General features: G+C 41.9%; 1 protein-coding gene across 1 annotated transcript in view; it reads right to left on the reverse strand.

Annotated features, from left to right (window-relative positions):
* The window catches only part of Gle1 (GLE1 RNA export mediator), a 36,135-nt gene that overhangs the window by 2,964 nt on the left and 15,091 nt on the right, over positions 1-18,080 (reverse strand). Inside the window, exons 3-14 of the mRNA XM_047525675.1 lie at positions 17,562-17,672; positions 13,225-13,373; positions 12,955-13,015; positions 12,321-12,575; positions 10,336-10,567; positions 9,676-9,788; positions 9,459-9,528; positions 4,513-4,655; positions 4,234-4,424; positions 3,590-3,719; positions 1,908-2,012; positions 578-660 (exon numbers count right to left, since the gene is read on the reverse strand). Of these exons, the coding sequence (XP_047381631.1) occupies positions 578-660; positions 1,908-2,012; positions 3,590-3,719; positions 4,234-4,424; positions 4,513-4,655; positions 9,459-9,528; positions 9,676-9,788; positions 10,336-10,567; positions 12,321-12,575; positions 12,955-13,015; positions 13,225-13,373; positions 17,562-17,672 (1,643 nt within the window). The remainder of the gene's footprint in view (positions 1-577; positions 661-1,907; positions 2,013-3,589; positions 3,720-4,233; positions 4,425-4,512; positions 4,656-9,458; positions 9,529-9,675; positions 9,789-10,335; positions 10,568-12,320; positions 12,576-12,954; positions 13,016-13,224; positions 13,374-17,561; positions 17,673-18,080) is intronic.

The following is an 18,080-nucleotide window of genomic DNA, read 5'->3' on the forward strand; positions in this document are numbered from 1 at the left end:
ATAATCTTCATCCCAGATGATCTGGGGGAGCCCAGGAAAGAATAATTTTTAAAAATGCCAGATATCTTAATCTTAGATTTGCCTACATTGTGTTTTATTTAGTCAACAATATTTTTAAAAGACTCTCATTTAGAGTTCAAGACTATTAATTCAAATATGAAAAAGAAGTACAGGCGGCTGGGATTGTGGCTCAGTGGGAGAACGCTTGCCTAGCACACATGAGGCACTGGGTTCCATCCTCAGCACCACAGAAAAATGAATAAAATAATAAAGGTATTGTGTCCATCTACAACTAAAAAATTTAAGTGAAAGAGAGAGAGAGAGAGAGAGAGAGAGGGGTACAGAAGTACAGGAGTAGGAAGATGTCATACTTAACACAGGCTTTTATACTTTTTTCAGTGCTGGGTTGGAACCCAGGGCCTTGTGCATGCTAGGCAAGTACTCTACTACGGGGCTATACCCCCAGCATTTTAAATTTTAGTGAAAAATAGCATGTAATAGCACTCAAGGGTATCTGACACCTGGTTCACTACTTTTACTGACTAATTCCCAGTTGTCAACTCAACAAGCCTGATACCTTGGGAAGTAGTCCTCCTTGATGAGAAGCATCATCTTCCAGAACTGGACTTGGTACTGCTTCATGAGGGCATTCCCGCACACCTAACAGGAAAGACAAGCACTGTGATGGCAGGGATGGAAAACCCACTCCCAGGACAGATTCACAAAGTGGAATCAGCCTTTGACTTTCACACCTGTCAAAAAATTTAAGCCACACTACCACTGAGCTAGCTAGTAAACAAATAAATGAAAAGAAACCAGTCTTCTTCTACAGCATTTCTCTGTATATAACAATACCTTAGTATAAAGCAATACCTGTCAGGTCTTATTGTATTCTTTCACGCTACCGAACCAAGTTGTTCTGAAGGTCTGGCAACCCTCCCAAACTAGTAAAAATAGAATAGGGGGGCTGGGGAGATAGCCCAGTCAGTCGAGTGCTTGCCTTACAAGCACAAGGCCCTGGGTTCGATCCCCAGCACCAAAAAAAAAAAAAAAAAAAAAAAATAGAATAGGGCATACCACTTGTGTTCTCAAAGATTCAGGCTCGCTCTTTGTGTATATTGACTCTAGGAGCTAAAAGGCAACTAGGAACTACTAGCATTACAAGGGAAATGGCCCCAGACTTGTTATGGCATGTATCCTAAGCATTTATGAAGTATCTATTTTCCATGGAAACCCTTACTGTCACCCTACTGTGGTGGTCCTTCAGAGGCAAACAGACTGTACAGAGCCTTCTAGGTAGGAAAGATATCTGACCCAAGCTGGTTCACTGTACTTTTTCTCTCCTAGGAATAAAGAATCTCAGAACAGTGAAATACTGGTCAGAATACACTGGGTGATCATACTGAGATGAGTGACAGCCAGGATGCCCACCTCCCCTACTGTATGCAGAGAAACTGGCAATGCCGACCAACAGAGCAAGAATGAGGCAGCTTGCAGGAAAAGTAGTTATTGAAAGACATATGGTCCCACAGAAAGACTGTCCTGGTGCCTGGTGATATTCTAGTGCCTTGGTTCCAGGCCCTGATGAGAGTCAACTGCACGTCCTATCTTGGTTGTGGGAGTCATTTATATATCCCTAAAACTAATCCCACTTTTGACATAAGCTAGGATGTACGATTTCCTTCTCTTGGTAATGAAAAAATATCTACACAGAGAAGGAAAGTACAGTGGTTAGAAAAAGTGAAAGCCAGGGCTTTCTTGTGGTTTGGAAAAAACATTTGCAACATTGGCCTAATACTATTAACCACCAGGCTCCATTTCTACACTACTTACCCATCCATGTTACTCAACATCCTGAGGCAACTTCAACCACTGGCTTTCTCTTGTATGACACCTCAATTACTTACCTCCAAAAAGTCAAAGAGGAGAGTGGCTGTCACATCTGAGAGAGGTTCCATGTTTAAGATCTGGGCCAACCAGCGCCAGCCATGATTTAAGCCATGAGGGTGAATCTGTGAGGATAGAAGTTTGACCATGATTTGCTCTCATTTTATTCAGAGATCTAAACTCTCCAGGTTATTTAGTCTCTACCTAGTAGACGTGAACACCAAGATTGTTTGGCCCAGGCACATGTCACAAAAGCAGAAATACCACAAGCTAAACAACCTGGTTTTAAATGTTCCAATCAACATGTATGCTCCCATATCTTCATTACAGGATTCCTTCAACATACATGATAACTTCAGTTTCAGGGACTCCATAGGCCAATAGCTTTTTTTTTTTTTTTTTTTTTTTTTTTATGAGATGGAATCTTGTTATGATGCCCAGGCTGGCCTTATACTCATAATTCTACCTCAGCCTCCATGTCATTTGGATTATAGATATGCACCAATATATATGGCTCTTACTGACATTTGATGATTATTCTTTATATCTTGAGCATAGAATTGGACACAGCAGGTGTACAATAAAAACTTCTTAGATTCAATCACCTTCTATTTTTTCCAAGTCCATTAACTTTTCTACACCTCTACCTGTACTCCTTGAGAAAAAAACTGAGCTGGGAGGTCAAATCCCTGAACCCCAGCCATGGCTCTGTTACTGACAGATATGTATCCCTCTAGCTTTCTAAGTCTCTATTGCCCATCTGTGAGGTAGCAATGGGACCTAGATGGTTTCCAAGGCCCCAACTAGGTCTAAGATGACAATTTCTTTCTCACTCCTCTAATAAAAAAAAGTTTAGGGCTAGGAATGCAGCTCAGTGGTACAGTGCTTGCTTAGCATGCATGAGGCCCTGACTTTAACCCCCAAAACATTCTAAATCTAATGACTGATTTATAACAGCCTCTCTTCTAGCCTATAAAGCCAGGTACAGTGGTGCACCCCTGTAATTCCAGTTGTGTGAGAAACTGAAGCAGGAGGATCACAAAGCTGAGGCTAGCCTGGGCAACTTAGTAGGACACCATCTCAAAAATACTAAGTAAAAATGGTTGAAGAATATTGCTCAGTGCTTGCCTAGTATGTGTAAGGTCCTGGGTCCAATCCCTAGTAAAGCAAAAAACGAAACAACAAAAACCTATGAAGCTATCAGACACTTTTCCTCATTGTTTTACTAGGTTGACTCTGAAGGAAGGCTGCTAGGATTTGAAAGTGACAAGAATGGCCTATGAGTTAAAGGCTTGGTCACCAGCCTGTAACACTATTGCAATGTGATTAAACCTTGAAGCTAGGTGAAGGAGGTCAGGTCACTGGGATGTGCCCTTGAAGAAGATATGGGGACCCCACTCCTTCCTGTCCCTCTCTTGCTTCTCAGCTACTGTAAGGTGAGCAGCTTTATTCTACCACAAACTCCTGCCATGATGTATTGCCTTGCCATAGGCCCAAGAACAATGGAGCCAGCTGACTACTGTCTGAGACCTCTGAAACCATGAGCCAAAATGAACCCCTTTCCTTGTTAAGCTGTTTCTCAGCTATTTTGCTACAATAACAGAAACCTGACTAATACCCAGGGCAATGTTTACTGTGGGTGGAATACACTAACATGGACCCTTGTCCCACCTCTCATTGACAGTGAGCTTTTTCTACCCACCTGTTGTTGGTTTCCGTATGGCCACCGGAGTTGGATGATGGCAGCATAGAGACGGATCATCCCAGACATGCGTTTTAGAAAGTTGTCCTGCTGTTCCACCTTGGAATCCTTCACTTGGTAGCCAAGCATCCTACATGGGAAGAAAAAAACTCAATGTGACAAGGCCAAAATAAGGGTAACAAACAGAGATTACTCTTCATGGCTAAAAGTTATAATATTATTATGTTTAACATTATAGCAAAGCACTGGTATTCATTAACAAATTTGTTTCAGATAAGCCCTACAGCGTAAACTCACAGGTAAAATCAGCAGGTTATGGCTATCTCTACCCATTTACAAATAAGAAAACTGATACTTGAAGAGGTTAAATAATCTAACCATTTTTGCAAAGTTATTAGATGAAAAGCAGGGATAAGTTCCAAGACCTCTGGATTCTAGATCTAATATTCTTTCCAGTAAATTATATTTATTATTGATACCTAAACCTACAAATCCCAAAAGTTGTCCAGCTGACATGAAAGAGTTCTGATAGAGTATTCAAGGTACATAAGAGGAACTGTGAGAAGGAGGAAAAACAATTCCAATTCTATTTATATTCCCTTAATCACCCTAGGGACAGTGAGTAAGGAGAAAAACAACTTCACCGTTGATAGTCTTCCAAAGCCATTCCCTCCTTGAAAGCTGGATAGAAAGGAACAGAGTAAGGACACTTCTTGTGTAGATGAGCAAGGATGAGGTCCCCCACTCTGGGGTGGAGCTCCCAGATCCCAGATGCCACAACTGCAATAGGGAATGCTGCTTCATGATGAGAGGCCACCTCCTCTTCACCTTGTTTCTGAGAACAAAGAGATGGGGACAATTTTAAGTTGATACCCAAAAAGATGTGTACCAGCCTCTTCTTCCCATAACTCTGGGTTTCTCACCACAAATTTCTCTGCCAGTTTGTACTGAACAAAGTCCAGGCCCTGTGGGTTAAGTGTGACGGACACAGAGCGCCCACCAGATTGGACAGGTTTTCCAGAAAGCAGGCTGTGGATCTTGTCAAAGACCTCCTTCAGCTTAGAGCCTGGGATGACAGGGGAAAGTCAGTGAAAGGTACAGCAGGTTTGTCAATCTGTTTTCTATCAAGTGATTAAAAAGCATCTACAGAAATCCAGCTGTGCTGCCCTATAGAAATTAAGAGACTAAAGCTAAAACACTGCAGAAGATTATAACAAATTCATGTTATTGGGGCTGCAAAACATACAAGTCATAGTACTATTCCAAAGAAGTTCCTTATATGGGAATTAATTTTGTATGTGTGTGTGTGTGTGGCACTGAGGACTGAACCCTGGGGCACTCTGCCACTCGGGTACATCCTCAGCCCTTTATATTTAATTTTTTTTTTTTTTGGGTGCTGGGGACTGAACCCAGGGCCTTGTGCTTGCAAGGCAAGCACTCTACTGACTGAGCTATCTCCCCAGCCCCTATATTTAATTTTTGAGACAGTACCTCACTAAGTTACCAAGGTTGGCCTTGCGCTTGTAATAATCCTGCCTCAGTGTCCTAAGTAGCCAAGAGATTATAGGCTGTACTACTGCACCCAATGGGAATGAACTAATTCTGAAACTGACACACGTGACAGAAAAGAAAAACAGTTGTTAAACAGTGTTACAGAAACTAAGACTGTGGTGGGTATCCCTAGAGGAATTAGTTGCACCTCTAAGAAGAACCTTCTAAAGGATCTTTCCAGCTCATGATGATTTTACCCTTCTCTGGGGCCTTCCTTCATCCTCAGAGACAAAGAAGTAGGATCTTATAATAGCCTGGACCTTAAGTGTCCCCCAAAGGTCCATGTGGTGAAGGCTTACTACCCACCTAGGTGCTCCTGGGAGATGGTGGAACATTTTAAGACATGGGGCTTAGTGGGAGGTCTTCAGATCACCAGAGGCATGCCCTCCAAGGGGACTGTGAGACCATGATCTCTTCTTCTCTCTTTCACCTTCTGCTCATGTGGTAAGAGGTTCAGTTCTGCCACAAATTCCTGCCATGATATGCTACCACAAACACAGAGCAACAGAGCCAACCGATCATGGACTGAAATTTCTAAATATGTGAGAGAAAATAAATCTTTTCTCTATAAGCTAATTATTTCAGGTACTTGTTGTAGTAAAGTTGACAGTTCCTAATATTTATTTTTATATGAAAGATCCTGGGGGCCCCAGCCCCAACACCAGTTAGTTATATAATGAGCAGTCAAGCTGAGTTGACTGAGCAACTACGAGTCATTTCCTTGAAGTGGCTGGCAGTAGTGGGGTCTGACACGTGCCATGTGAACCAAAGACCAGCAATGTATAAAATAAAAATGGAGATGTAGAGAGAGACGACGAGACAAAAGAGGCAAAGAGAACTAAAGTTTCTAGCTCCTGAGACCTAGCCCCATTCCTGTCATTATGTTCTGTGAAATATCCCTTAGTTTTTAGGACAAATGCTATTCTTTTTTCTTAAGCAGATCTGAATTTGTTTCTATTACTTATAATCAAAGGTTTTCCAGGCATAGTGGAGCACACCTATAATCCCAGTGGCTTGGGAAGCTGAGGCAGAAGGATCATAAGTTCAAAGTCAGCCTAAGCAACTTAGCAGGCCCTAAGCAACTCAGTGAGAACCTGTCTCTGAATGAAAAACAAAAAGGACTGGGGATGTGGCTCAGTGGTTGAGTGTCCCTGGGTTCAATAACTGGTACCACCAAAGAAAAAAAAGAAAAAAGAAAAAAAGTTTTAATGAATATAGCACCTCCAGTTAAGAATACCCAACGAAGTTTCTTTCTTTCTTTCTTTTTTTTTTTTTTCTTTTTTTCTTTTTTTTGGTGCTGGGGATCAAACCCAGGGCCTTGTGCTTACAAGGCAAGCACTCTACCGACTGAGCTATCTCCCAAGCCCCGAAGTTTCTAATCACTTCAGAAATGTTACAAAAGTGGGCTGGGATATGGCTCAGTTGGTAGAGTGCTTGCCTTGCAAGCACAAGGCCCTGGGTTCGGTCCCCAGTACCACAAAAAAAAAAAGGAATATTACAAAAGTCTCAGAAATATCCTATTCAAACCCATGATTCAGGAGGAAATCAAGAATCAAATAATGAAATACCACAGAAACCCTAAGATGAATAATCCCAGAAAAACAGAAAAAGAGACCCAAACCTTACTGAAATATTTAAATATATATTTCCATACAAATTTCCCTGGGTCACACTCCTGCTACATCATATTCTATGGCTGTGTTATGGGCAGTTTTGAAGGTCCCCACTGGGTGAGTCCTCTACCCAACCCACTCTCCAAGCCTCTTCAGTTAGGAAGGTCAGTTTCCACTCCTATGCCTGATATGGCCTCTCAGATCCACAAGCAACCACATCCTCATTTAAATTGTCCCCCAATTCTAAAGACATGGACATTTGCCTTTTTTTTCAGAGATGGGAAGGAGGTCACTCACTAATTCAATATTCACTGAAAACCAATTCTAGAGTGTGCCTGTGTCTGGTTTCCCGGGAAACTCTCAATGGGCTTATAGTTATTGATGGAGACACAGAAATGAAGCTAAATGTGAAAAACGAAAAAGAGCAAGAAATAATTAGATGTGGGGAAAGAAACAGAGGAAATAGTCAGGAAGATGACTCTTGGCTTCAGCTACCGTAACTGATAATAGGGCAATTGATTACTCAGGAAATAGGAAGAAAGAGGCATAAGCAAGATGTCACATTCAGAGCTGAACACATTAAATTGGTGGCAGCTAAAAGAAATCCACCAGAGATGGCCCTCAGGTAGCTGAACTAGAGCCTCTGAAGCTCAGAGGAAAGAAATGAACCAGGACAGACTTGAGAGAGAGTCTTTGGTCATGGGGGAACATAGGGTGAACAGAACTGAGACTGGAGCAGAGCTCTTGGAAACACCTACAATTAGGTGGACAGGAGACTGGGACCCCCACAAAGGATTGAGGGGGGAGAGAAGCAGAATGTGGAAAGTAATGCCACCATGCAAGCTGGGGAAGGGCTGGACTTCATGGAGAGGGGAATAATCAATGGTGCCTCATGGAAAGACGATAAAGACAAGAAAACAATTAGAAAGCAGAGGATCAAGGGAACTTACGATGTGAGACTCACGTATATTTGAAGGCTGGGAAAAGCAGTCTGTAAAAGGGAGTAATTGCAGAAAACAGGAGAGAATGGCAAGGGATGGGAACAAGGGCAAAGGCAGAAGGGGCAGGCTCCCCAGGAGCTCACTTTCCTGCTGCGGGAGAAGGTGTGTTTATATGCGCAGAGGGGTAAGGACTGAGAACAGTCAAGGTATGGGGTGGCTGTCCAGACATCTCTCCCCATTGGTGTTTCTATCAAGGGAAAGAGCACTTTAAATTCCACCAAGTGATATGTGTTTATTTTTACTCTGCCCTGATCCAGAAAGAATTTCAGGCAACAAGTGATATGTGAGTTGTGAGTTTTGGCATACGGCAAGAGCAGGAAATGCAGTATTCCTGTTTTTCAAATGACAAATTAATGGGGCACTGGGGTCCGAGACAAGTGAGAGCAGCAGCTTTCCAGATGTGCATACTCCTCTGCCCAGAGGTGGCACAGTCGCATTTATAGGTGTTCTTATTTACAACTGTGAAAAAATGAAACCCCTGGTGCATTTCTTTTATATATTTTTTTTAGTTGACAATGGACCTTTACTTAATTTGTTTGTTTGTTTGTGGTGCCAAGGATTGAACCCAGGGCCTCAAACATGCCAGGCAAGCACTCTACCACTGAGTCACAACCCCAGCCCCTCCCTATTTCTTAAGAAGGGTATTGAGCCAAGTGCTGTGGCACAGGTCTGTAATTCCAACAGCTTGGGAGGCTGAGGCAGGAAGAGTATGAGTTTAAAGCCAACCTCAACTTAGTGAGACCTTGTGTCTAAATAAAATATAAAAAATGGCTGGGGATGTGGCTCAGTGGTTGAGCATCCCTGGTACCAAAAAAAAAAGAAAAAAAAAAGGAGGAGGAGGAGGAAGGGTGTTGACTTCCCAGGTTCTTTTTTTTTTTTTTTTTTTTTTTTTTTGCTGTACTGGCAATGGAAAGCAGGGTCTCATGCATGCTAGGCAGGCACTACTGTTGAGTTACATCCCCAGCCCCTTTACTTTCTACATCTTAGTCTCTGAAGGAAAAAGAAACATATCCTAAAGTATTAACCTGGCAAGCTTGGAACTTGCAAAAGTTAATGTAAAGACAAGCAAAGACTACAAGTCACAAGGTTCTATTCATGATGATTGCAACAGTAACTTTCAACTTTAAAGGTAAGAGCCATTCTAAACAATTTACAATTAATACATAATTAAGTAAAAACAAGTCAAGCTGGGTGCAGTGGCATACGCCTGTAATCCCAGTCACTGGAGAGGCTGATGCAATAAGATCCCAAGTTCAAGGACAGCCTAGGCAACTTAATGAGATAGTGAGACCCTCAGGAACTTAGTGAGAACCTGTCTCAAGATAAAAAACAGAAAGGACTGGAATGTAGCTCAGTGATAAAGCACCCCTAGATTCAATCCCCACAACAAAAAAAGTAAAAAAATATATGATTACCCTATTACCTTCTTTCTAGCACTGGAGAGGTAAAAAGTAAAGAAAAATGGGATGCATACAGTTTACATTTGATGCAACAGCCAACATTTGATGAACATACCATTCTGTGTGGTGTGGTGCTGGGGATCAAAATTCAGGGATCACATAGGGCTAGCCAAGTGTTCTAGCATTAAGTCATATTTCTGAGTCCTGAACATATTCTTTCATAGAAAATTTGCAGCTAAGTAGATTTGGAAACAGTAAACAAGACAATGAGACAAAGAGCCATGCTTTCAATCCTCTGACTCACCTGCAATAGTGGAGATTTGGCTCACTGGGATGGTGGCAGCCTTCTGCAGATCCATCTTTATCTTTTTGGCCTGCCAGAAGAGAATAGTGAGAAGACAGGTAATGTTGTGAAGAACTGAGTAGATGCCCTCAGGACTAGGGGATGTGAGACACCAGCTACATTCCTCTGTGATGTGAGGCTGTGGGGAGCACCATCAGGCCATCTACACCTCCCCTACCTGACTGTCCTTGCTGCTGGTCAGACCCTCAAAGGCCAACACGCACTGGACAGAAGCATCCTGCAGCTGCTGGTACCACTGCATCGTGCTGTCCTGGACCTTCACCTGGAGGTCTGAGGAGTAAGACAAGCTTTCATAGTGGCTGGTAGTTATTGAACATGTTACATGAGCCAACAGTGCTAACCACTTTCTGACATATTAACTGCTCTAATGGCCACAATAACAGTAAGTAGATACTATAATTATTATCTCCATTTTGTGGGGGGAAAAAACAGGCATGGAAAGATTAAGTGATTGGCCAAGGTTACATTGCTAATAAGTACATCTAGATTCCCACTGATCGGGCTCCAGAGCCCACACTCTCAAACACTATACTATACTAAGCTTTGTACATATTAAGTGAACATATATCTGTATATATTTACTTAAAATACTCAGTAACAGCAATACTTGGAATAATGTATTTGCTAGAATTATCCAGACTTCAAATCTTCATGTAAAGGATTACACATGAAATCAGGCTCCACATCAACCAAAACTGAATTTAATGTTACATAAAAGTTTTGGTTAATTCTCTCAACCTCTGGCCACACACCTTTGCTTCTTTTCACTTCTGAAACTTAGGCCGAATTGTAAGACTGTATTCACACTAAGACCCACCTTCATTACGTGTCCCTCCTGGCCCCTGACTGGGGACAGAGGACTGTGTGTTGGGCCCTGGCCCCTGCTGTGTCTGTGAGGCTTGCAGCTTGGCTTGGGCCTCCTCCTCATCCTGCCTCTTCTTATCTTCACAGGCTCTGGTGATCTCCTGCCCCAAGTTCCTGAGGAGGTCCCTCATTTCCTGCAGGGCTCTCTCAGCTTCAGTTTGGTTCTCTGCTGTGGGATAGCCACTCTGGCAGAGTGGGACAGACGGTGTTTGGAGCTCATTCCCCAGAACACTTGTGGGGCTACAACATATCTCACACAAGTTAATACATCCACAGGAATGGAATTATCGGGCCAATGGAGTATCCACATTCAACATGCTGATACTAACTGGTTCCCTATTAAGATTGACCATCCCAATCCCATCCATAGTATCTAACTATGGAGTTTTTTTATGCTCTCACCAACACTGGCCATAGTAATTTTTTAAAACTATGTGACAATAGGGCTGGGGTCATGGCTCAGTGGTAGAATGCTTGCCTAGCATGTGTGAGGCACTGGGTTCAATCCTCAGCACTGCATATAAATAAATAAAAATAAAAGGTTCATTGACAACTAAAAAAAAAAAAGGTAACAATATGCTAGTTTACAACATTAGTTTTAATTTGCAATACATGTCTTAATAGTGATTTTGAACTTACTTTTCTAATTATTGGACAACTATGTTTCTACTACTTGCTCCCCTCCTGCCAGGACTGGGGATTGAATCTATTACTCTACCACTGAGTTACATCCCCAGTCCTTTTATTTTTTATTTTGAAACAGGTTCTCGCTAAGCTGTCAAGTCTGATCTTGAATTTACAATCTTGCAGCCTCAGACTCCTGAGCAGTTGGGATTACAGGAGTGCATCACAACATACAGTCAATCAGAGAAATCTGAACACTGACTAGATATTTGATCATATTGAATTACTACATTTTTACATGTGACATCAGTATTTTGCTAAAAACAGTTTTTTTTTTAGCTTTTAGAACACTAAAGTATTTTCCAGATGAAATATTATGTCTGAGGTTTTTGTATAACCATGTGAGGAGAGGTCTGGGTGGAGGTAGAGATGAAATGTGGTTGCCATGTGCTGATTGTTGTTGAGCTAGGGAATGGACATGCAAAGCTTCATTATGCTATCCTCTCTACTTCTGTATTGGTTTGAAATTTTACAAAATAAAAGGTAAACAAAAGCCATGAAGAGAATTCAAAAGTAATAAACTATCAATATGATAAATGCTTGAGTACTTAAAACTCACATAAACTAATTTTTCTTTTTCTTTTTTTACAGTGCTGGCATTCAAGCCCAGGGCCACAGGCATACTAGGCAAGTGCTCTACTACTGAGCTATAATCCCAGCCCTAACTGATTTTTTATTTATCTTTATTTTCTATGGTCCTAAGGATGGCACTCAGGACCTTCAGCATGCCAGACAAGTACTTTACCACTGAGCCACATCCCAACCTTTTCTTTTGAACCATGAATTGAACCTAGGGGCGCATAACCACTGAACCACAACTCCAGCCCTTTTTATTTTTTATTTTGAGTCAGAGTCTCGCTAAGTTGCTTAGGGTCTCACTAAGTTTCTGAGGCTGGCTCTGAACTTTTTTTTTTTTTTTTTTTTAATTTTTTTTGCTTTTAGTTGTAGATGGACATAATACCTTTATTTCATTTATTTATGTGGTGCTGAGGATGGAACCCAGATCTCCATGCATGCAAGGCAAGCGCTCTACCACTGAGCTATGACCCTAGCCTGCTCTGAACTTTTGATCTTCCTGTGTCAGCCTCCAGTTGCTGGGATTACAGGCATGCACCCTTACACCTGGCACTGTTATGGATCATGCTTAGTTGCCTAGGCTGCCTCCCTAGTAGCTGGGATTACAGGTGTGTGCCACTATACCTAGATAAGGTTCTCCATTTCAAAGACAGAAAACAGCACTCTAAGGCTCCTCACCTCTGAAGTGGTGCGAATGATCCCAGAGATGAGACTGCACAGCTGGTTGCCTCGGGTCCGGAAGGCAGCCAGATCCACCTTCAGCAGGTCCTTGTGCTGGTCAGAGGTGTCCAGCTGCTGGTTGAGCTGCAGTACCTCCTCCTGCAGGGCGTAGAGGCTCCGCAGGCGCACCTGGCCTTCTTCCCTCCGCAGTCGTTCCTGCTCTGCTTGCTTCAAACGCTGCTGCTCTGCCTCTCGCAGTTTCAGGTTGAGAATCTATAGAAAGGGTCACTGTGGGGGCTGGGGTTGTGGATCAGTGGCAGAGCACTGGCCTAGCATGGGTGAGGCAATGGGTTCGATTCTCAGCACTACATATAAATAAATGAATAAAACAAAGGTCTATCAACATCTAAAAAATATTAAGAAAAGAAAGGGTCACTGTGTCACTCTTTCTGAAGGGCTCCTGGCCTTTCTCTTTCCACATTGCTAGAGTGCTTTATATGTACATAGATGAGCAAGGAAATGACTGCCCAAGGCCAGCAGTAGAGAGGCATGATATAGGTCATGTGCTCCAGGAAGATGGTCTGACAGAACTTGACCCTTCAGACAAGATACAGACAGCAACACATCCTCCCTGAATTTCCCAGGCACTGACCTTGGCTCTATGACGATGCTCAGCTTTCAGCTTTTCCTGATGGCCCAAGGCTTCCCTGGTGCTGAGTTAAATAGCAGGAAGTAGTCAGGGATGCTTCCCAAAATAGTTCTCCCTCTCCCAAAACCCATGGTTGGTCATTTTCCAGGTTATATAATCTTCTCCACTTATTTTATTTTGATCTTTAAGAACTTAGAAGTTCAACTCTTTCCCTTCAGGAAAGAGTTCCAGTTGAACACATGAACACCCCAGCTATAATTCAAGGAGACTCACCTCTTCTCTATCACTTCCCTTAAATCCTGAAATTCTTTATGCTTCTTCAGTTCCTTCAGCTCATCAAACCGCTTCAGCTGTTCAGACGCCATCTCTGAGAGGGCTCGTACCTTCCTCTCCTGCTCCTCCTGCCACTGCCTTAAGCCCTCCTGAAAAGGATCAACATCTGCCCTCAGAATGCCATCAGCACCTTGCTCCTTTGCCCCTGAGCTATCCTCTCCCTGGAGACTCTCCAGGGCACGCAATCACCTGCTCACTTTGCAGGACCTTTGCAGGAGCCCCTCGCATTTGGGTTAACCAATAAACTCAGCAGTTTTGGAAAGCTCCTCCAGTTTGTCTCATATTGTTTTGGTCACTCTAGTATAAACCAGGAATGGAGAAGTCCTCAGCAACACAGTATCAAACAACGATGCACTTTAAAATTTCCACACTAAAGTAGAATCCAGTCTCATAAATGCCTTTTTAATTGTATCCTCCAGTATGACAGATGTGGGACAGTACTGTATCATACCTCTGTGAACGTAAAACCTCTTGTATATGCTTTATGATATGCAATAGTTACTCTGCTTTATCAGAGTTTTTTTTAATGCCATTACTCTAGAATGTTCTCTTTTTATATGATGATTGGAAAGCTAATTAAAAAATGGTACCAAGTATTACAACAGTAACAGAACTGTTTTCTCAGGTTTGGTTTTGTTTTTACCCCCCATTCTTTAATGGAGTGTGCTGGATGTCTCTACAATTTTATTCAGATGACTAAAGAATCTGGAAAAGCTGAGGCTGCTATTGATGAATAACATACTACTATTACTGATCTTTTTGTATGAATAAAAACATATATAAATGTATATATACACACACAAACATAAATGATTCAAAGTTTTGGAAACACTGGCTGTGCTGCCAACTTTGGAAAAAGTCTCCCACTTTATCATTTGAGTTGGCATTGTACAGAAATTAATAGTCATATTGGTCCAGAAATATTAAACTTAACTTTTTTTTTTTATTTGTACAGAGGTAACCCATTGTATCAAATATGTAAGGTCTTATCTACATGGGTTTGATTACAGAAACTAATAAAGTATTCTCTAAATAATGGAAATAAATAAATAAATAAATTGTCATCCATAAAATTCCATGGTAATCTACGAAATTCTTATTCTATTCTAATTCCATAAACATGCTATGCTCGTTCCTATCTCGCTCCCTTCCTTATCTCTGCCTATATTATCTCCCCCACCTCCACTGAAAAAAGTCCTTTCCTTAATACACCTTTCCTTAAAAACACCTAAGCGGGGGTATCAGACATTTTATTTATTACTCATTCAAAGTACTTTCAGATGATTTTTGTTTTTTGTGGGTTTTTTTTTTTTTGTACCAGGGATTGAACCCAGGGACATTTAACCACTGAGTCACATCCCTAGTCTTTTTTAATTTTAATTTTTTAATATTTTTAGTTGTAGAAGAACACAATACCTTTATATCATTTATTTATTTTTATGTGGTGCTGAGGATCAAACCCAGTGCCTCACATATGCTAGGTAAGTGCTTTATCATTGAGCTACAGCCCCAGTCCTACCCAGCCTTTTATTATTTTTTATTTTTTATTTTGAGACATGGTCTTGAGGTTGGCTTTGAACTTATGATCCTCCTATCTCAGCCTCCCAAGATGCTGGGATAATAGACATGTACCACCACACCTGGCTTCTCATATGGTTTTTAATGGCAATTTGTCATTTAAATCTCAAAATTTAAAATGTATATGTTTTTGACAATAGTTCCATCTTAGGAATTTATCCTTGAAGAAAACTTCACATGTGTACAAATATAAATACCTATATATCTACATCTCACTGAAATCCTGTGGATGGCAACACATTAAAAACAGATTAACTGGGAATTACAAAATAAATTTTATCTATGAAATACTCTACAGCCTTAAAGAGGACAAGATGTTTCTACGTACTGGCATGGAGATTATGTCAATGTTAAGACATTATGTTACTTTAGGGCTGGAGTGTGGTTCAGTAGTACAGCGCTTGCCTGGCGTACATGAGGCCTTAGATTCCATTCCCAGTGACACAAAACAAACAAATAAACAAAAACTTATTTTAAGCTTCCAGTGCAAGAATTCAAATTGAAGACAAGCATATCTATGCTCTCCTTTCATCTTCTTGGGTAGAGGTGGTACTGAGGACTGAAGCCAGAGAACCTTACCACTGAGCCACAGCTCCAGTCCTTTTTATTTTGAGATAAGGTTTCACTAAGTTGCTTAGGGTCTGGCTAAGTTGCTGAGGCTGGCCTTGAACTTGCGACTCCTGCCTCAGCCTCCCAAATTGCTGGGATTACAGGCATTGCCACTGTGCCCAGTCTATCCTTTCCTTTGAAACTGTTAAAATGAAAGCTGGGAAGAGGGCATGACAGAGTCTATGAGGGAGATCATGAGCAGGGAAATACTTTCTACATGCTCTGGAAGACAGAAAGTCAGTAGAGGAATGGTGAGTGACAAAGCAGAGGAAGACAATCCCCAGGACACATACACATGAACATACACACAAATGAACAAAAGTAAACTCTGCCTTAGGGGAGCAAAGAGGCTCTCTGACACTCATCTCACCTCCTCCACCTCAAGGTGAACTTCACAACAACCTGGTGAAGAAAACGCATTCCCCAAAATAAGAACTTCTGAGACTAGATCTGAAAAGGTCATGCGGTCCTGCCTGTTTCTGTAGGATGCCTACTCTTGAAATCTGACCACCTTGCCATGAGGAAGCCCAGGCCACGTGGACAGGACATGTGTTTAAACTTCAACTGCCAGACAGGTAAAGCTCTGAGATGACCCTAGCCTCAGCCACTGCAACCACAACAAACTCCAAATGAGAACCTCCTAGCTGAGCCCACTCTACCCACAGAAACACAGTAGTAACAAATGCCAGCTGCTTCAAGCCACCAGGTTTGGGATATTTCTGAAAGAAAAGGAAAAGGAAAAAAGGAAGGAAGGAGAGAAGTAGGAAGAAAAAGGGAGGGAGGAAGAGAGGAAGAGAGAAAGAGAGAGGAGGGAGAGGGGGCAAGGGAGAGACAGACAGACAGACCGCAAGAAGGCTCAACCCCGAACAATGGAAGAATAGGAGGAGGAAAGAAAGGAAAGAAGGGAATGGAAGGGGGAAAGGGAGGAGCTGGGTTTCATGGCACATACCTATAATCCCAGCTACTCAAGAGGTTAAGGCAGCCTGGGCAACTACAAGACTCTATCCCTTGTTTTTGTTTTTTGTCATACTGGGGCTAGGACCCAGGGCCTTGTGCATGCTAGGTAAATGCTCTACACATCCCCAGCACTGACCCTATCTCAAAGTAAAATAAAAAGGGCTGAGGCTATAGCACAGTAGCAGAGCACTTGCCTAGAATGTCTGAGGCCCTGGGTTCAATCTCCAACACCAAAAACAAACAAACAAACAAAAAAGCCCTTAATTAGTTTTTTCTTCTTTCTTTCTTTTTTGCAGTGTTGGGGATTGAACCTTGTGCTTGATGGGCAAGCACTCTACCAACTGAGCTATATCCCCAGCCCAGTTTTATTTTCAATTATAGAATCGAGCCATTCTTTCTTCAGAGACTGTTAGGTTCCACCTTCATAGTTTAGCTTTATTTGACAACGTAGGGGCTGGGGAGGTAGCTCAGTTGGTAGAGTGCTTGCCTCGCAAGCACAAGGCCCTGAGTTCGATCCCCAGTACCGCAAAAAAAAAAAATAATAATAATAATAATAATAATAATAATTTGACGATGTAGGACAATCTCCAAATTATAAAGAAGTAAATAGAAGCCTGGAAATGCATAAGTATTTTTCCCAAAGTTACATGTAAAATACAAAAGCCAGGATGTGAAACCAACGCTCTTTTATATATTTTATTTTATATATATATTTAAGTTGTAGATGGACACAATACCTTTATTTATTTCTCTTTATGTGGTGTTGAGGATCAAACCCAGTGCCTCACACATGCTAGGAAAGTGCTCTGCCACCGAGCTACAGCCCCGGTCACCAGTGCTCACTCTTAACCTCTACCTTATGCTACCTCCCCAAATAAGGTATGGTGGGTAGGAAACCATGATGAACACACAGTGGACATTCCTTTCTTTTCCCCAATACTGGAGGATTAAACACCGGGGTACTCTACCACTAAGCCACATCCCCAGACAGGGTCTCATTAAGTTACCAAAGCTGGCCTTGAACTTGTGATCCTCCTGCCTCGGCTTCCCAGGTTGCTGTATAGTGGGCACTTCTAAACCATGGGGAACCATGCCAGAGGATCAGGCATGCCTTACTTCATGGGTTCACTTACTGTTCCTTTCATTCTATGCACCAGTTCATACATCCGGATGCAGCCTTCCACTCTGATTCCGCGAGAGGACTGAAGTGCCATAGATTCTGTATGATGGGACTCCCGTTTGCTCTGCACAGAAAGAAGGTGGAAAAAGAACTGAGTTTTTAATCTTGTAAAGTTGGTGTTATCTCTTCTAGATTACATTCAAATTTATAAACGACCACCAATAACAATAAAAACACAATTTAGGTTAGAAACAGTGTGCTTTTCATGACATTGACCTTGTTCTGTTTTTTGTTTTTGTTTTAATTTACTGAAGTTTGTTGCTTTGGGTGGATTTTTGTTTTGTTTTGATTTAGTGTGCTTGCTCAGCAAAATTTACTCCTTTCTTCTGGTAAGTATCCATTTGTCCTGGGATGGTTTGGATAGAGCAACCCCAACCACTCCCCAGCTTTCTCCCTCTTGGCCTGAGGAGAAGGCACCTGACTGGACTGACAATCAAAGTGCTCTCTCCTCCTGTATCCCATATCTACCTAA

Source organism: Sciurus carolinensis, chromosome 14 (genome assembly GCF_902686445.1).
Source record: "Sciurus carolinensis chromosome 14, mSciCar1.2, whole genome shotgun sequence".
Taxonomy (NCBI): Eukaryota; Metazoa; Chordata; class Mammalia; order Rodentia; family Sciuridae; genus Sciurus; species Sciurus carolinensis.